At 33.7% G+C, this 21,485-nt stretch overlaps 1 protein-coding gene across 3 annotated transcripts in view; it reads left to right on the top strand.

Moving 5' to 3' along the window:
• The window catches only part of DCN (decorin), a 38,988-nt gene that overhangs the window by 7,016 nt on the left and 10,487 nt on the right, over positions 1-21,485 (top strand). For all 3 annotated transcript variants that reach the window (XM_017548609.2, XM_017548610.2, XM_017548608.2), the window contains exons 3-6: positions 10,390-10,502; positions 15,969-16,182; positions 16,982-17,095; positions 21,092-21,185. In XM_017548609.2, coding sequence (XP_017404098.1) covers positions 10,390-10,502; positions 15,969-16,182; positions 16,982-17,095; positions 21,092-21,185 — 535 coding nt within the window. The remainder of the gene's footprint in view (positions 1-10,389; positions 10,503-15,968; positions 16,183-16,981; positions 17,096-21,091; positions 21,186-21,485) is intronic.

Here is a 21,485-nt window from a genome sequence, read left to right as displayed (position 1 = left end):
GAGACGGGGTTTCACCATGTTGACCAGGATGGTCTCGATCTCTTGACCTTGTGATCCACCCGCCTCGGCCTCCCAAAGTGCTGGGATTACAGGCTTGAGCCACCGCGCCCGGCCTTAATCAGATATTTCTAAGAAAATACATTTCTTAAAGGGAACTGAAATTCACTTGACTTTACAAAAATGAGCTCATTTCATATTTTTTCTATTATCTAACTCTTTCTTACTTTATGATGATGGCAAGCTGTTGAGAGCCTTGACATCTTCATTTGCAGAAAAATCACAGTCTTAGAAATTCTGTTAAATATGTGAGGTACCTGGGTCATAGTTGTAGCTTAATGCATTTTTAAAATTATATGATGATTATATGTAGTAACAGATGAAGAAAAAAAGAAAGAAAGGAAGGAAGGAGAAATGGACCTCCTCATTCATTATAAATGCAATACAGTTGATTTTTTTCTGTGTTTATGTCCTCTAGTAATCTAAGCATGAAGCTCGAATTGTTGTTATAAAGAAAATAAATGCAATGCAGTTGGGTACCACAAATGTTAATGCTTATCTGTATCAAAAACCAACGTTGTGTTCAGGATTATCCTTGGTAGATTATCCTTGGCAGACATTTAATGAGCAGAGAGGAGCTACAGTGTTAAAGGACAATAGTCCTTTGTCATCTTATTATCTTATTATCTAAACAATGTTTAATATAAACTTTTAAAATTAAAATGTTTGACTACTTTTTCCCAGTAAGAAATATTCTTGGCAAAGTTAAGTAACATCAAATTTTTAAACAATTCTTTCAAATGTAAGAAGTAAAAAACTGTGAAATTAAAATTATGTAATTATTCTGCAGGGTAGTTTGAGGCCTCTGGAAGATGCATGGACTGTTTTAGTCCCTAATTCTAATTTATCACTGTAGTATTAAAATGTGTTTCTTTTTTTCTTTAGAGGATGAGGGATTGAGACAGTAAACATGAATTCTTCGTAGATATTGGCCAAGTTGTTTTGTTGAACTTGTAACTTACCTTGTAATTGGAACCACAATTTTATGAGACTCATATCTTGTCTTCTTTTATCTATCATGTTAAGACGTAAACCAGTTCTCTCTTAATTATAGCATTTATTTCAAAAAAGCAATGTTAACAATAAATGTAGAGTTAGCAAATTCAGTCTTTCAGTTACTTTGTAATAATAAATCCACAATGTAACTCGTTCTTTTAAAATCAAATGTTTTTTTTTATTTTTTTTTCCCATTTATTTATTTTATTGTATTTTAGGTTTTGGGGTACATGGGTTTTTAAAATGTCCTGATTTTGATTGGATTCTCTATTTTATATGTTTGACATCCTGAAGGAAGACAGTTTTCCTTACTTAGGTACTCTCTGACCCAGCTATCATCTTTGGATCAAGTGTCACCAGGTAGTATAATTTGGTATGGACTTATACCTCATCATTGAAATGCAAATTAACCCTGACAAGTCAAAGAAGGACAAGTATTGTCTTTTGACTAGTCTCCAAAATTAAAATAATAATTCTGGATATATTTATTATAAACAAATTTCAAAAGAATTGAAATACCTCTTAAAACTGTTTAATAGTGGAAAACACTTGGGCTGTGCAGTTAATACCTCTGATCTCAAATTCTGCTTTGCTGTTCACTACCTGTAACCTTGAAACTTTCAGAAGTTTGTTTCCTTGTTTGATAAGTGGAAATGTATCTTATTTCACTGGATAAGAATAGAAAATATATGTAAAAATGCTTAATATAGTAACATATTTCGCTTACCATTTCAGACAAAGCGGACTAAGAACATGATGCTGTTTCTGATATTTTCTTTTATTTTTATTATTGAGAATAATAAGTATAAGCCATATACTTATTAGAGACTCTTAATGGTTTGCACTTATTATTCTCAATTCAAATGATATCATCTTTTACTTATTGAAAATAAGTATAAGACTCCTAATAATTCGTTAATAAGTATATGGCTTGTCAAACTAGAGACAAAATAGTATCATCTCTCTCCACCTCTCTCCAAAGAGGACCACATCATCTCCAAATGTAAATAGACAAAAATTACAAAAACAGTTGTACATTTAGCAAGCAATTGAATATTCTCCAAACCAATATTCCTTTGAACAAAATGAGTTTGTTTGATTTGAGAACAATGAAGCGTTTGGCTATTTTATAATCATAAATGATGCATACCCCACACAGTCCTCTGGAAATGGTGCCAGAAGAAGAAACACATTTGAATTTGCCATATAAAAGCATTGCAAATAACTACTGATTTCTAATAATGTAGCTTATAATGCAAATAATGTTTTAACTTTTAAAATCTCAGAAAAAGTACAACCTTTTAAATTATATGGTTGCTTCCTCTTCATAATCATGTTTCTTGAACTGGTGAAAAATTTTGTCAGTGGTTACCAATTGGGACGTACTGTACTACAGCGTCTCGCTTGGCTGGGAAAACTGGTTTCCCAGAAGCAGAACTTATACATGAGGTAAATGAACCGTTAGACTTCTCCCATGAAATCAACCCAGAAAAATAAATTGTACTGTTTTGCAGAGAAACAGACAGAATGCTAGAGGCTTAGTTGCCTTTTATTTTATGTCTGGCTCTGCAGCAGCAGGGCTATGAGGGGTTCCTCATTCAGAGTTTTGGATGCACCAAAAGGGTGTTTCCAAAACATGATATGGGAAGGAGGCTGTGAACAGAACATGCCACTGGGTTGCCTAAAGTGACATTGAGTAGGAGTGGAGTATGGGTGATCTTCAGATGAAGCAAGAGTAATGCTCAATGCAACCCAGTTAAACAAGTCTCCTGACTCAAGGGGTTAAAGAAGGAGAGGGGTAAGAGAGGGAGTCAAGAAGACCAAAGGAAGTGTCTGTCTCCTTGACCTGACTGAGAACTAACATAGCCCTGGTTTCCTTCTCGACCCCGGGAGGAAGAGAGAGAGGCAGCTGTGTGGGATCAAGGCATTTTGTTAGACTGCAGCTGGGATTCATTCTCCTTTGGAAGAACATCCCTAGCTCCAGGGGATATGGTGGGAATTGGTTAGCTAAACTATCCATTCCCTGGGTAAAAGAGGTAAACCACGAGACCCTGTAATCTTAACTTTTGTCCCTCAAAAGAGTGGAAAAGATTAGATAGTTCCTAAAAAATAGGAAAAAAGAAAAAAATGAGTTTACAATTCAGTCTTAAAAAGAGAAAGCCCTTAGCAACTGTACTGTAACACTCAAGACTGTTACTTTAGTCTGCGGACTGCTTTAACTTCTGTAGCTTGCCTGCCTCTGCCTTTTCACCATAATCTACATTTGCTGTGATTATGCTATAATAATTAATTATATATACATATCTATGATTATATAATATATTTAACTATCTTTATATATCTATTTTATTTTTTCTTCACTATAAGTATTGCAATAATTTATCTTTGTACAACCTCTACACAACAAACTGCCTTATACTTTGCAGACTCTTCAAACATCAATCAATAATTGATGAATGAATAAACAAACATATGCATGGTTCGGTGCTTGAGTGAATGCTTGGATGAATATTCTACAATATTCTACCAAGCTGCAAAGAGGAGGGAACGTGACTGACTGAGAAACAGAAGTCATTTCTCAGTACATCCTAGCTCCTTCCCTTTACGGACAACTGTAAAGCCAAGAAGCTTAGAAATTCCTTGAGTTTGACTGGAAAGAGAATAGAATTAGAGAAGAATCTTCTATGTCTGAAGCCTGGTCTAACTGATAATGCAGTTAGATTGCCATTTTTAAGATGAAAAGAGGAAAACATGCCTGCCTTGAGCAGATAAGTTTTTTGGTGGGGCTGGAGCTCCTAAATATTATTTTGGTCATTTGCCCAAAAACTGAAGTACATCGCCACTGTCCCAATTACGAAGTTGAGTACAGAATTATAAAAAAAAATGTTGAAAGTCAATAAGAATAAATCTTAGAGTTTGGACTCCAGCCACATGGCAGAAAAAAAAAAAAAAAAACATGATGTTTTAAGATGACCTGGCCTTTGTCCAACATGATGTTTACCAGATTGCTGACATTTGCTAGAGAACAATACTATTTATCACTGGGACAACCAAAAGAAGGGAAGAAAAAAAGAAGCATATTTCTTACTAGTCTTTATTCAGAAATGATGTTTTAGTAATGTCTTCAGTGGTGTCTTATTTACTTTAATAAATAACTAGATCTTTAAAAAGATAAAGCTCCTTACAAAACTTAGGAGAGTAAACATCTAATCCAGGCTACCTTGAACATAGTGTGTTTTAGTGGAAAATTTAGAATTATGTTAAATAAAGGATGCTTAATGAAAAATAAATTTAGGAAACTACTGTGCTCTTTTTTTTTCCCATTTATTTTATTGCATTTTAGGTTTTGGGGTACATGTGAAGAACATGCAAAATTGTTGCATAGGAACACACGTGGCAGTGTGATTTGCTGCCTTCCTCCCCATCACCTACATCTGGCATTTCTCCCCTTGCTATCTCTCCCCAGCTTCCCACCCCCCACCGTCCCTCCCCTATTTCCCCCCAACTGACCCCAGTGTGTAGTGCTCCCCTCCCTGTGTCCATGTGTTCTCATTGTTCAACACCCGCCTATGAGTGAGAACATGCGGTGTTTGATCTTCTGCTCTTATTACTACAGCTGAATGAATTTTACCCCAAGACATGGTGGCTTAAAAAATAATTTAATTTGCTCATGATTTGAGGTATAGAAAATTTGGAAAGGACTCTGAAGGGCTGTTTTCACTTGGGATCACTCTTGCATTTGTAGTCAAATATTAGCAGGGAATAGAGTCATAGGAAGGCTAGCCTTGGCTGGACACCTTAGACAGTTCACTCTCATAACTAACAGTTGCAATTGCCCACAAGCTTGGCTCTTCTATCCTCTGGAGTGCCTTAGGTGGCCTCTCTTTTTTTCTATGTCCCCTGACTATCCCGGAGCAAGCATCCCAGAAGAAGGGGGTAGCAGCTGTGCAGTCATTTCTGAACTAGTCTCAAATGTCATGGTGTTTCAGTCTATTGATTTCTAGAGGCATCACAAGGCCATCCTAAATTCAAAGGGAAGAGAGAGCAATTAGATACTACCTCCTGATGGCATTGGGACAAATGCCTATTGTAGAAGAGTAATGTAGTATAGAAAATTTATGCCATCTTTGGAAAATATAATCATCTGAATATTTACTTAGATTTATATACATTTCTAATGAGAAGTTGGAGCATAATTATGTATTATGTAGAGAAGGCCCATAGATATTACATGTCCCCAGTGAAGGTCATTATTTAATGATTACAAACTATATTATGATGTTAAATAATCGTAATTAAATTAATTTACAAATTAACTTCATTGTCACTTAATTCTTCTACTTAGGATTGTAAGAAAAGGATTAAGTCATATCTCGATGACTTTGTTTTCATTCTGGAACATATTTTGATGTAAATTTAACCTGGGTAATTAAAATATCATTTAAATGCTTAACATTTTACTTTCTATATCATTTTATGAATAACCACAAAATGTATCTGTTTATTTTATAGTTTATTCATATGAATCAAGATCCAGATGAAGTACATAGTAGATACATTGCATTTTTAAAAATAGTTTTCTTCTTTTATTTTTTTCTTTTTTCTTTTCTTTTCTTTTTTTTTTTCTCCTGAGACAGGATCTCACTCTGTTGCCCTGGCTGTAGTGCAGTGGCATGGTCACAGCTCACTGTAGCCTCGTCCTCTCCAGGCTCAGGGAATCCTCCCTCCTGAGTAGCTGGGACTACAGGCTTGTGCCACAATGCCCAGTTAATATTTTGTAAAGAGGGGGCCTTGTCATGTTGCCCAGGCTGGTCTTGAACTCTGGGGCTCAAGTAATCCCTTTTCCTGAGTTTCCCAAAGTGCTGGAATTTGAGGCCTGAGCCACAGCACCCAGCTAAAATAGCTCTTAGCTCTTCTTTAAATTACAGATTCACAATTTCTTCATTTTCTCTTGGAATTTAGAGGCTTAATCAGGTTCAAGATTGTTTGTTTTTGACAATACAAATCTGTGAATGAATATTTGTTTCATTTAGAAGCTTCTAATTGATCCTTTCCCAGGAGAAATATATGCCATGCAGAGAAACTCTTACTGCTGGATTAGTCACCCTGTAAGACAGAAAAGCCAGTCTTCTTGATATATGTATGTGACAAAAGGTGCTTCACAAATATGGCAAAAACACTGAAGAAAGTGAGAGCAATTTTCAGGTGCATGTAATGGCAATGACATATTTGGTAGTAGGTAGCATTCATTTATAAAATATTCCTGGCCAACTGAGAATCAGGAAGAAAATTATAATCATTATAACGAGTTGTATCCTAATACTTCTGAGGAAAAATAAGTTCTGCTATGATAGCAGGTTAGAGGGAGATGGTTATGACAGAATATGGCAGAAATGATCTCAAATCCATGCTCATGAACTTTTTATCATGGGACAGCAAGGCAGACAGACTTTAAAATTAATTAATCAGAGAGGCACTTCCTGTTTTCAAAGCAATCAGAGCAAAGTGCTGATGTAAAACAGTAATTAGTCCTCCTTACTCAGGAAAAACAAAAACAAAAACAAAAGCTAACAAAGCAAACACAGACCCTGAAATACAGGACAGTATGGGGTAAACTTATAAATCTATAGCATATAAGAACTTTGGAGGTGCAAGATTACTGTTACACAGGGTGGTCAGGATGAATATTACAGAGGAGCTGGGATAATGGATATGCTTCAAGGGATTATTAAAATGGAAGTATAAATAAATGAATAAGTGGAATTCTACATAAAATATGCATTGCATGAACAAAAATGAGTAGCTGGGAATGACATAATATGCTCAAGGAATAGCTGTAGATCAGCATTTAAAAATATGCATAGTGATCACCTGCATAAATGGCACACCACCGCCAGGTGTGGTGGCTGACACCTGTAATCCCAGCACTTTGGGAGCCTGAAGTGGGTCAATCACGAGGTCAGGAGATCAAGACCATCCTGGCTAATACAGTGAAATTCTGTCTCTACTAAAAATACAAAAATTAACTGGGTGTCGTGGCTGGTGCCTATAGTCCCAGCTACTTGGGAGGCTGAGATAGGAGGATTGCATGAACCCGGGAGGTGGAGGATGCAGTGAGCAGCCAAGATTGCACCACTGTACTCCAGCCTGGGTGACAGAGCGGGACTCTGTCTCAAACAAACAAACAAAAAAAAAAAAAAAAAAAAAAAAAAAAAAAAAAAAAAAAAAAAGAAAGAAAAGAAAAAAGAAAAAAAAAGGCACACCATAAAGCTCTGGAGTGAGGACTCAAACTATCCTGGTTCTTGGCCTACTTTAGCCATGAGTCACCTTAGATAAGCTATTTAATGTCTTTGGGTTTCTGTTTCTTTACTTATGAAATGATATTAGACTGGCTTACAATTCTCTGATTTCTGGGATAAGTAAACTTTTGAATGATGAACAAGTTAATTTCTAATTAAGGTCAATAACAAATCTAACAAAATAAGAGCCTGCCATCTGCTATCATAATCATTTTTTAAAGAATGTATATTTAAAAGTAGAAATGAAAGGGAAGGCAGGAACTGGTCTCAGATGGTCTTAGTGTGTGTGTGTGTGTGTGTGTGTGTGTGTGTGTGTGTGTCTATGTGTGAGTGAGATAATTTACATTAAAACTAACCACAATGCTCTTGTTTTTTATTTTGATATAGATTGTTAAAAACCTCATCATAGAGTCTACCTAATCAGCATTTGGGAATCATAGACTAGCTGATATTTAAGGGCCCTTCCCTTTGTGACATTCAGAGAACTGATAACTAGGGTAAATTCTCCATTATACTCTGCCTATTGTCTTTGAGGAAGCTAGTAAACACTCCAGTGCCTTATCTAGCCCTTACAGGTACAGCATATTACTAGTTCTGTCAGAACAATTCTTTTGGGGGATACAGATAGGTATGCCAGAAAAAAAGGTCATGCTGGAATCTAGGATAGTTGTCTTCTAATCCACATTTTGTCATTCCTAGCTAAATAAGCCTGTTCATATTATGAAAATATTATCTGAAAGTATGAGATTACCATACTGCCTTACCTATTTCATTGGGTTGTTGTAAGGTAAATGAGAACATATTTTCATTTTTAAAAATAAACTCTAAAACTACATAAATTATTAATAAAAATACTAGTATGTGAAATACCCCAAATAAACACAAGTTTTCTAATTCAGAGCAGGTTGTAGATTTAAGATTTTAATCATTGAAATGGCTCTCCAAAAACTAAACTATAAAAATTAGAATCCTGTAGATGCTATTCCTTTTTTCTAAATCTCTGGAAATAAGATGTATATAAGTTACCTTAAATAGTTCCTATTGCTATAAAATTTTAGAATGATAACATAATCAAAAGTGTCAGCCATCCAGTCACATCATTTTTTTCCCTACACATTTGAAATTTTATCTGCAGTTTGGCATTGACCAAATGTTGAGAGTCACTAGAACTTAAGTTCACCAATGAATAAAAGTAAGCATAAGTGGAAATTAGGACTTTGATGAAGGTGCCCAAGAAAAAATGATAAAACCTAGTAACTATGTTCCAAATGAAAAGAAGTTTGTCTTTTCTGGGTTGGAGAACACTAATTATAAAAGATTTGGAAGAAGTGCACTATACCTAATTGCATGAAATTAGCAAATTGACATTTCTGAAAATGACAGTAATTACAACTGTACAGTGTCATTAAACAACCTCCTACAAGATAGCTGTTCTGGTATTTTGCTGTTCATCACTGAAAGCACTTAACTCTTGTCATTTCTATGAGAACTGTGTCTATAAGAGTTATATATTTTTGTAACATATTTATGTAAGTTTAGAATTAACCTTTTTTTTGATATTTAAATTTATCAAGATAGGTGGTCACTGAATTAAGAACAAGATTTCACCCCCAACCCCAACTATCAATGGAGCAGCGATACTGTGGCTAAAAAATTATTTGGGAAATACTCAGAAATAGATGGCTTCAGATATTTTTTTTTGGTAATTTTCATGGAAGAAATGAAGATAGTCAAAATAGGGCTACCTATTTTGTTTACAAGTGTATTTACATAGAACTCAAAATTGAAAAGTGATTTTCTCAACATTATACCATGTTGCAATTTTATTTTAATTGAAAATGATAAACTGAATTTTATTTTTTATGGAGTCATAGGCAATATCTGCCTTGGTCCTGATATATTCCCAGAATCTAATAAATTTATGGTGCCCAGGAGGTATTCAATAAAGGCTTGTGGAATTTATGAAAAATAATCTTCAGTACTTCAAGTATCAGATATGACAGAGAGATTGATTCTACAAAAGGCTGAAAAATATTTCTGATTTATGTTATGGAATCTTAAAATATGGAAATGATCACATTGATTTGAGTTAATAGAATATCAAATTTTTACTTAATGTCCTACTTCAGTATGAAACAATGGAAAAAAGAAAGGCAAAAGGCCTTATTTAATATTTTACTCCATTATGATTCAAAATGATTTATTCAAAATAACTGCCTTTTTTATAATTCTCATTTATCCTTATTTGACTAGCCAAATGGCTATTAAAATATTTTTTAATACCATGGACCATTTGGTTATTCAATGAGTTTACATTTACAAACTAAAAATAATAATTTAGTCAGACCAAAATCTAAAGTCTAAAAATAATACTTCATAAAATTAATTTTAGGTAAGTCATACTACCAAATTTATTTCATTCTAACTAGCCCTATATCTATTGGTCATAAAATATCAACTGAAATTGATATTGTTTTGGCATTCCAATGAAAACTAAAAGAACTGTTATCCCAAAACATTAGACAGATTTTCAAGATCCTGACACAACTTGATTATATGTTCTTATAATTTTAACTGTAGATCTGTGACAGGATTAGGTTTATCAAAAAGATCTTTATTACTGATTTGGCTAGAGTCATTATTGACACGGTATTTATGTAAAAATTTATGGATTTACGAATCACTCATGGTGACTGCTTATCAGAATAACTACTTTTCAATATAAGAACCAAGAGGTAAAACAGATTTGAGTCACACCCTAATGCAACAAAAATGTTCCTTTTATGCAGAGGATTAATTCCATGAGGAAAATATCACATTGAGTTTATTATTAAATGCAAAAAATTATTTGACTTCGTTGCAAAAGATAAAGCAAAAATTTTACCCTACAATGAATGTAATACTTAGAAGAAGAATAGTAAGTTGTTACTGTTAAAATGCTCATCACAACATTAGTTTCTTGGTAAATATATACTGTATGATTCTGTAGCCATGTGCCCTTTCTACTCACTGCACATTCTTGTTACTCTTATGCTAGGTCTGGACAAAGTGCCAAAGGATCTTCCCCCTGACACAACTCTGCTGGACCTGCAAAACAACAAAATAACTGAAATCAAAGATGGAGACTTTAAGAACCTGAAGAACCTTCATGTAAGAACTATTTTTTCAATCACAATAAGACTCAAAGTATTTTTCAAAACACAACCTATATAAGGCCAAGAGTACTATCTGTAAACAAAGAAGCACATTAGTGTTTATTAACATCACTTTTATCAGTGGTAGGGAATCAAAACATTGTATTCATTAACCACTAAAAATTCACCCAGTTTTATTTTACATATACTCCATGTATCTTAGGTATCTTTTTTTAATAAAAATACTTTAGATCTTAATTTTCTCTGACAGTTTTGGGAATAAAAATGGTCTTCCAAATTAAATTGTATTTTTATAGTGGAACAAAACGCAAAATGGACTGATCCTAGTATTGTTTTATTTCTTTGTTTATTTTGTCTGTTTTCATGCATTTTCTGAGAAAAGTGTGAATGACGTTCTAAAGTCTCAAAGACTGGCATCAAGCAAAGAAAAGATAATTATTCATATTTTACTAAGTAAAATATTTTATCATATATATATATATGTTTCTTGCTTTATATTTAGGATTATGTATGCTGTGATCTTATCTGTATGCTTATTTTGATTTTCACTTACTTCTCTACCCTCTCATAATGTTCAGTCTGTCAGTCAGGATTTCATTAGAAAAGAGATGCCACTCACAAAGGGGTTTCATGGAAGAGAAGTTATTGAAACCTCTATTTGCAAAGGGGTATGTGACCCCAACAAGGTGAGGTGAGGTACCCAGTCCCACAAAGGCCTAGAAAAATTTGGGGGTCTCAGAGTCATGGGAGATCTGGGGGACTATAGTTCCACTTCCTAATTTCCTGCCTGTATCTCCTATGGTTGCATCTACTTGAGACAGAAAGACGAGGCCATTTGATTGATGCATTCCCCAGAGGTCAGCTTCCTGGGACATGAAGAAGGGCCCCCCAAAAAGGCAAAGAATGAATATAGAGGCAGTTGGGAGAGAATATGTTGTACAAGAAGAATGACCAACCTAATAAAATAGAGGCAACCCTTGCTAAGGCAACCTATAAGAGTAAATGCACTGTTTGTTCACATGTAACACCAGAATCACTATAAAATGCATTTTCTTGCCCAGTTGTCTATCCCTGGGATGAGTGTGATGTGGTTCTTCCCTCAAAACAAGAGTGCACATTAAATAAAAGTAAGCCAGACTTCAATGTCCAAAATATATACTCTGGAAATCTCACTGTACCTGCTTCCATTCTGGTAGATCACTCTGAAGTATTGAGTCTGGTTCTTGGCATTTTAAGAAAGGCATTAAAGAACATCTAGAGATAGATGATTATGGAAGTAAAGAATCTGGAAATTAGGTCCCATAGGCACAGTGTATGGAGAGGCGAATGTCTAAATTGAGTAATGAGGGTCACTAGTGGCATATTTGAAGGGCCATGTTGAACAAAAAGAATTGTATTTACTTGCTTCAACTACAAGATAACAGAATTGTCCTAGTGAGTAGATTTTAGGGAAGCAGATTTTTATTCAACATTCAAAATAAAATTTAATGTATTAGAATTTTCAGAAAATAAAGACTTACTTCATGATTTGTTACCTGCCTGTGTAAATTGGAGTTCACAGCTTTGAATAATGAATGTCATAGGAATACATTCTTAATGTTGGGAGCATAAACATACCAAACTCTAATTTCATATCTACTTATTTATTCTAGTCATTATAGAAAATAATTGAGGTGATATATCATGAAAATAGGCAATACTTACTACAAGATAAATATAAAAGAAATCATCTGATATACCTTAGAATAAAAAATACTGTTACAGGGGAAATAATGTAATATAAAATAGGACTGGTCATAATTATTACGGAGTTACTATAATCAAGATACAATTTAGTTACAAACTTTCCCCAGCAGCCAAGATGGGAAAAGCAGTAAACATGTATCCATTCGAAGAAAATATACTATATTTTTTAAAGGAAGAAATAATTTTTTTTTCTAAAATTTTGAGATACTACATGGAATCATTTAAAAAATGTCAGATAAAACAGTGCCATGATCAACTTATTGATGTGTCCAACAATATAACAGCAATATAAATAGTGACATAGTAAAAGAAAAAATTAGGCATCATTATTTTTCCAATTACCAGATACAATTTTGAGAGAATATGCAAGGAAGGAGTTTTAGATGATCAGCAGAAGTTTGAAAGGCAGAGAGAAAAAGGTTCTCTGAATAAGAAGAAAGCAAAGGCAGAAGAAAAAAAGAAGCAGACAAATACAAATACAAATTGGCTAGAGTGAAAGAAACAGCTGAAACAATGAAGGGTAAGAACAAGCTGGAGGCTCCAACCTTTGGGTCTCTTTCCACTGATTAGAACCTTATTCACCAACTCCCTGCCTTCACCTTAAAGTTTCACTGGGAGTCAGTTGATGGTGAAACCAGTAAGATTTATCAATGATTATTTAAGGTACCATTGGCATAAGTTTAAAAAGGAGACCATAAAAAATATTATTAAATTTAGATTACTAAAATATTTTAAAAACTTTTATTTGCACAAGTTTGCCTTATAGCTACTTTTTTAAAGGATGAAATGTTCTCATCTCAATGAAACGTAACTCTCATCTCAACTTCCTGTTCATTTAAGTATAATCTGAGTATGTTTAAAAAAAAAGCCCTTTATATCCTTAAATAAGAGACATCTAGTGTCTGTGGCATTCTCATTAAATCTGGCATTTGTAATAATGTGTTCTTTCTTTTCTTAAGTCTCCTTCTAAGTATGTTTTTAGGCAGCCATCATCTTGACAATCTCTTTCTTTCTTCTTCAAAGTATACAACAGATGAATAAAGAGAGTTCATTAGAGACTTCAACCATTCAGAGGATGTTAAACAGCTATTTTTCTCTTACTCTTTCATTCATGATCCTTTTTATCCTTGTTATTATGCAAATAAACATCATAATTTTAGATAGCAAAGCCATACTTAAGGAGGAAAGAAATGAAAATTCAGCAAGGATTAAAATAGAATTTAACAGAACCAAGTTCCCTGTCTGTGCTTCATTATGAGTAGTATGTATTGCGTAAGAGTAATTTTATACATATATAGTAGGAAAAAGTGCATATTTGCTCTGTAAAATAATGGGAAATTAAGTGTAGTAATGCCAACATTTAATGTATTTTCTTTGAATTGAAGCTTAATCTTCATAAGTCAAGTAAGAAAGATTTTTTAATTAAAAATCAGCAAAAATTGTCAAAGACTGAATAAAAGCAAATACTTGTTTAGCAATTACTGTATATACTAGGCACTGTTTTAGTACCTTATATACATTAAGTTAGTTAATTCTTATAACTTTTTATGAGGTAGTCACACTTGATATCTTCTTTAAACAGCCACAGAAAGGTTAAGGTACTTGCTCATAGTCACAGACCAAATATGAGCCAGAGCTTGAGATTCTAAACTCAGAATTCTGGCTTGAGTATTTACACTAATAATTGCTGATGAATATGACAATCACCCAAAAAGCCCTTAGGACAATATTTGGTACAGTGTAAGCCCTCCATACGTGGCTTTGAAGAAAAAAAATGTTATTGGAAGTCAGGTTTCAAAAACATTTAACATAAAACAAAGTTTTCAGATCATGTTTAATACATTTAATTGCATTACACTTTTAAAATTTTCCTCCATGGATAGGAATTGAATATCTCCTTTATGCTTTTCATTAGGCACCCACAATGTTGGATGTCTTATAATGATATATGTCACCTCACTCTAAGCAGGCTCTGGCTTTTCCCTGAATTTTTGTTTATTAATGTCAAATTTTTATGACCTTAACTCCTATGAGTTTTTGAAGTTATTCACCCCAGTGTGTTAGGATTTTGCATTAATCAACCAATGCATCATTCATGATTAGTTAAAAGATTATATTACTTAATAAGAAGTTTTAATTTATTGAATAATGTGAACTATATGAGGATGTACATAGATTAATTAATCATCTATTACCTTTAGAAAACATTCTTGCATTTCTATTTCTGTAATAGGACAGGGAGGGCAAAAGTTCACGCTGTCCTATTACAGGTCCCTTTTTGCCCCTCCACATTCTCATATATGCAAAAGATATGCAACAATTGAAAATGCAAAGTTCTTAGACCATAATAAATTGTTTTAAGTTTCTTAAAATTAGTTAATAAAGTGCCTTAATAAAACAATGTGGTTTTATTAGACATACAGATAATCAAAAAAGAATAAACTAGTCCAAAAATAGGCCTACCAATAGTTATAAGTATAATAATAATGAATTAGAGGTAATTTCTTATGTGAAGGGAACTCAGAAATAAAAACCAAATAATTACCCAATATACTAACATATTTGTCATATAAAACCTTTGTATTTGTCATATAAAACCTTTACACCTAAAAAAAGGCAAAAAACTTCAGGAGAAACTATGTTAAGTCTCTCTGTACCATATTGACTATATCTTTATTCTCTAAATCAATTATTAAAATATATTAAAATTTAATAAGCACAAGAAGTATTTGTGATCAGGCAATCTCCTCTCTCCAAAAAATACAATAAATGGTAGGAAAATAAAAGAAAAATTGTTTAACCTTTTTAAATGACAAGGAAATACAAAGAAAAGCAATGAGCTACAACATTATATTATTTTGGACATACTCTTAAGAAAGATAACAACAAATATTGCAAGGCTGCTGGAAAACTTTAGTTCCTTGCATTGCTGGTGATAGTGTAAATTGGTATCTTGTGTAGTAGAATCTGTGATCACAGTCAATGAAGATAGACTTTTAGGTTAAAAAGCTGACTGGGGGATGGATATCTGTGGCACTGATTATTTTCAGGTATCTTGGGTCATTTCAATTATTATTTAAAAATTATATATGTATACACATGCACATATACATACATGTCTGTTTGTATAGGGTGTATATATGTTGATGTATAAATTACATATCTTATTACATTTCCCTCCTTTTCATTCCTGATTTTCAGATCTTCATATTATACATTTTTTGTTTGTTTGTTTGAGTCAGAGTCTTGCTCTGTCACCAAGGCTGGTGTTTAGCGGTGCAACCTAGGCTCACTGCAACCTCAGCCTCCCAGGTTCAAGTGTCTCTCCTGCCTCAGCCTCCCAAGCAGCTGGGACTACAGGCACATACCACCACATCCAGCTAATTTTTGCATTTTTGGTAGAGACAGGGTTTTGCCATGCTGGCCAGGCTGGTCTCAAACTCCTGGTCTTAAGTGATCTGCTCACCTCGGCCTCCCAAAGTGCTGGGATTATAGGCGTGAGCCATCACACCTGGATTAATTTCAACTTGCTGTGATTACACATGCATGCCACCACACCTGGCCTAATCTTGCTTATTTTTTTTTATTTTTTCCTGATTTCTTACAATTTTCTAGATTTCTCTGGTAGCCCTAAGAATGGACTGAACAAGCATTCACTTGTTTGATATATATGTGGAAAGTTTGGATTTAAGATGTTTTTCTTCCCTTACTACAGGCATTGATTCTTGTCAACAACAAAATTAGCAAAATCAGCCCTGGAGCATTTACACCTTTGGTGAAGTTGGAACGACTTTATCTGTCCAAGAATCACCTGAAGGAATTGCCAGAAAAAATGCCGAAAACTCTTCAGGAGCTGCGTGCCCATGAGAATGAGATCACCAAAGTGCGAAAAGCTACTTTCAATGGACTGAACCAGATGATTGTCATAGGTACCGACATTTTTATAATTTTAAGACTCCAGTTTTACCTTAGGAGACTTCAACTGGGTTTTAGGTGCAGGAAGGTAAATTAGCTACAACCTGCATGCCTGGAGCCTATGTTATTTATAAGAGCAGGGCCAAAAGAAATTGGGATTTTGAATCCGGACCTTCTAGTGATATTTTTATGTCTGTCTTTGAGTATCTGAGTATATGGAGAAAACCCTAGGACTGAAGTTACCCTACCACATGCTCCATATGCAAAGTTGAATTTATATAGTGCTTAACTACAGATATTTTGAGATACTTTCCATTTTGGAGACCTGTTGTATTCTAAGCACTCATAAATCAGTTGTTTTAAAAATATGTTATAATGTTTCACTAAACATGGTAAAAAATGTAATTTTATTATTGGCTTACAAAATGCTAGATTGAAATTCTTTAACAAAATTTTAAAGTATCTTAGGAAAGTAATAAATAACATGAGATGGGATTTGTAAACTTGCTTTAATTGATTTCTGGGCAAGCCTGTGTATGCATCTTAAATAATTTTATTCTTATTGCTTTCATTAATAGTCTTTTTCATAAGTCATTATTGTTTGGTTGGCTTTTGTTTGTTTTAATAAGGGAAAGTTTTATCTCATTTCACTATTCTTCTGAGGAGCATGCCCTTTAATTTTCACTTTTGTTTTTCAGTCAAGTTGATATTAATCCCAATTTTTTTTACAGATTTCTCACTGAAACAGATACTACAGTGACTAGTAATATCCTAAAATGTCCTCTAAAAGCCTTGCACTTATTATATTTGTAGAACTGGGCACCAACCCACTGAAGAGCTCAGGAATTGAAAATGGGGCTTTCCAGGGAATGAAGAAGCTCTCCTACATCCGCATTGCTGATACCAATATCACCAGCATTCCTCAAGGTGATAGAATATTCTCCAAAACATTTTGAAAAATTTAAATTCAAAGACTTTGATTAAAAAAAAGAAAACGTTGTGGGAATTTGAACTGTCACCTAAGTGGGCAAACTTATTTCCAGCAAATTCTCTCTTACTGGAAGTGCTTTCAACTGGATGACCAATGGGTCATCTGGGCTCACTGTAGAGATGGGTAGACTCCAGTTAAAGTCTACTGTAAGACATAACTTAATTATGTGATTTCATATTATAATATTGTGAGATTACAAAGAAAAAGTGCATTGATTTTTTTAAAAGTAGCATGCCTTGGTGTTTGTAAATAAAAGATATATGGGAGATATGGAGATATGGGAGTATTCTGAAATTGATCCAGTTTTTACCTTGAGTCTGCAATCACTTAGGGAATTTTTTCTTTTTTAAGACATTCCGGTTATTAATGTCTGAATGATAGTGGTGGTTGTATGTTGTAAAAATGTAGATTTTGGAGTCAGTTCAATGACTTTGAAAAAGTTATTCATCGTTCTCTATTTCTTTATCTGTCAAGTGGAAATAATACTGCAATCCACTTCGTTGAGTTGTTTTAAAGTTAAATAAATAGAGAAATATTTAGCATATAGATAAGTAGGAGCTTAATGTAACTTTCTATTATTCATTAAAGGTGGTCTGAACACTAGTATGTATAGGCAATGTGCCACACACTGAAGACAGGTCAGTGAATAGGATATGCTACATGCCTTTAGGAGCTTACTATCTAAAACCCAGCCAGAAAAATACACAGCAATAACCACATAATCCAAAGGCTAAGCTCATCGTTCCAAGGGATACCCAGGAGAGACATAAAAACCACTCTTGGTGAATCAGAAAAGGCATCAAACCACCCATAATACATTCCTCTACCTTGTACATTGTCCCTGCTCTGTGTTTTTCAGTCTCACAAAAGCCCCTTTATATTCTCTAGTTTTCCCCTCAGTCTGTCCCTTTCTCAACTTAGATGCCTTGTTCTTGACTGCGTACAAAATGTAGGTATCTGCCCATAGAAAACACCAGTTATCCTTTATTGTTCTTTTACAGAAATTCAACTCCTTTGAGTACATATTCCATAGGATGCTTTCTTACTGCTCCTTACCCTCTCCATAGTCTTTTGAATACAAAGCTTGTTTTTGGCTTTGTTAGTAGCAACTACTAGGACAGATGGATGGATAGATAGATAGATAGATGATAAAGACTGATTTATAGTTTAGAAAGAACTTTCATGTTGAGTCTTCAATTTGTTCCATGTAGCAAGTGACCTTTCACTATCCTCAGTGCAGGAATAAAATATTTATATCTCAAGTAGATATAAATTGGGCATTGATATAGATAGATAGATAGATAGATAGACAGATAGATAGAACTTGCTAAAATTCTTACTGAAATTTATTTCATGCTACCAGATGACTTATATTAAGCACAATCTCAGACTTCGCTTTCCTTCTTAATGCATCCTCCAAAATATCCTTCAGTAATATATTTTATCACTTCAGGTTCTGTTTTCCCTTGCTTTCCTGTGTCCTTCTATCCCAGGTATTCTTTCTTCATCATTTATAGCTTGCTTTTCTTTACTACAACTTAGCAGAAAAATTAAGTGACTACGATTTTTTAAGCATGTATTTAGTGCCAGGTATCATACCAAATGCTTGTCATAGAGTCTTTTATAGGATTCTTACAACATCCCTATATAGTAGTATTATCATTCCTGTTTTATAAGAGTGGAAAATGAAATGTAAACAGGTAAAGTAAATTGTGATTAAGTTCTTAGAGGTAGGAACCAGCAGAGATGGAATTGTATGGTGCTAATACCAGAATTCATGTGTTCAACTATTTCACTCTGTTGCCATATTAAGTCCTCCTTTTCATTCATCTTTATGCTTACCTAATACATGATTTCACCTTGCTTAGGCTGGGATACTTATGCTTGAACATCAGCAACCTCCTGGTGATATTTTCTCCCATCATTCATGGAAATGGAAAGGCAGTAGAATTTAGTGTAGAGGCTATAAAATCATACTCTTACACCAGCCTGGGTGAGAGACCTAACTCACTTATTTAGTTGTATTGTGACTTTAGGATAATTATTCTGCATTTCTATAACCTCAGGTTATCACTTACATGGCAGTATTAATAATACCTATTAGCTAGAATTATTGTAAGAATTACTATATAGAAGTAAGGCTTGCAATGTACATGCACAGTATTTGGCCCAGCGTTAAGCCTCAATATATTTTATCTTAAAAAAGGAAAATAAAAAACAAATAAAGAACTAGAGTATTGGTTCTCTAACTCAATGCCACAGTGGCAGAAGCTAATGATGCACTTTATAAATTTGTCTATCTCAAACCTATTGCAAAGATTTCTCCCCAAATCAAACTTCTTCCTAGCTATAACTACATTTGGGAAACTGATATCTAAAAAAGGGAGACATTTTGAAACTAAGTAAGAGTGATGGATGTGATAGCAATTGGTCTACTAGAGGCACTGCATTAAAAAAAATACATATATCTTCTTGGCAATAGGGAAGAAAGGATGTGTATTTGTTATATACATACTTTTTCTACTAGGGCGGTATTTGAAAATTCATATTTGTTTATTCTCAGGAGAATCAAGTGGTTGAAATACCTTATTCCCAGAGTGATTGTGATTTCCTAATATTTATGTATAAGAATAATGTAACTGTTATTTCCTCCAGTTAAGGACATGCTATTTTAACTTCTTTTTTTTGCCATCTGGGAGCATATTGCATTCCCTACATAATAGATAGATCATCTGCTAAATTTGTAACTTTGATTCTTACTTCTTTATCTGAAAGGGGACTAGTGACCAATAATTTATATTTTGAGAGACTTAAAGGATTTGAAGGTAGGAAAAGTGCCAAGATCAATGTTTGATGCATAACAGACATGCAATAAATAAATGTTTCTTTTCCTAGCAGCTACCACACAAAATATGCCACCATAGGAAACTAAAAATCCTTTTCAAATCAAATAAGGACTAAACTATTGTCTAATAGACAATATTGACAGAATTCAATGTGATGTGATAAAAATTTCAGGCCAAAGGAAACCTATGGTTTTTCAATTCTGTGTCTTTATAGACAAATAGCCAAGACTTTCTGCCAATCAGATGCTTTTTCTGCACGTCACCAGTTTGCTATTTTCTTTGTATCTATTACTATTAAGTGGAACAATATGTTATTATAAAAGCTGTATAAAATATAATACATCCTCAGATGCTAGGAGGAAATGAAAATAAAATATTTAAATTCTTATATTTATAATAATCTTTGGAAATCACAGCCATTCAAGTACTATCCAGAGGTTTAGTGGGTACTTTGGATCTAAAATTATTCCCCCAGGTGCTCCACATATGGCAGATCACTTGATTATAGACCTCTGTACTCCTCCTGCATAGACATTCTGGATTTAATAGACATAAGTAAATGTTAGTTGTTTCCACAAAGACATTTTGCAGAGGTATCTGATGTTTTTATGGCAGAGTCAATTAAGGCTAAGACCAGCACAGCATATCAGTGTTAATTTTTAATGATGCTCATTAATGAAATAATTAAGTTTTTATATGGTTTTAACTTATACATAATCTCTTCATTGTGGTTCAAATAGAGACCTTCTCATTTTATAATTACTATATTTTATCAACGTCAGTTTTCACCCATTAACAAAGGTGGAAGAGAATAATGAGAGTCAGCATTGGCTTCAGTTCTTCTATTCCAAGAACAAATGTAGACTACATGATAAAAATAATCCATGTTTTTGTTAAAGTCAACCTAAGATAAAAATAGCAAGGGCTTGCACTACTTCAGATGAAAAAAAAGGTGATAAGTAAAACTGACCCTTGGAACCGTATGTCTTTTATAAAATTTATGGCATATGTGTTCATTAAGTCTGTCCACATTCTGTACTTATAATATTTATCTCCTAATTTAATATCTTTAATTCCACATTCCAGGTCTTCCTCCTTCCCTTACTGAATTACACCTTGATGGCAACAAAATCACCAAAGTTGATGCAGCTGGCCTAAAAGGACTGAATAATTTGGCTAAGTAATAATGTTCTTTCATGACATTCTATAAGAACAATAGCAAGGTATATTAGTGCTTATCTGATGAGAGTTAAAAACATGATGATTGATTTTTGACTGTACTACATTTCTCTGCTGTTCTTGTTTCTTTTTTTTTTAATTGTAGCATCCATTTTATTTATTTTTTATTTTTATTTTTTCCCATTTATTTTATTGCATTTTAGGTTTTGGGGTACATGTGAAGAACATGCAAAATTGTTGCATAGGTACACATGTGGCAGTGTGATTTGCTGCCTTCCTCCCCATCACCTACATCTGGCGT

The sequence above is a fragment of the Cebus imitator genome, unplaced genomic scaffold (genome assembly GCF_001604975.1).
Source record: "Cebus imitator isolate Cc_AM_T3 unplaced genomic scaffold, Cebus_imitator-1.0 Scaffold212, whole genome shotgun sequence".
Classification (NCBI taxonomy): Eukaryota; Metazoa; Chordata; class Mammalia; order Primates; family Cebidae; genus Cebus; species Cebus imitator.
Note: the sequence above shows the minus strand (reverse complement) of the source record. Positions and strands in the feature narration are given on the sequence as shown.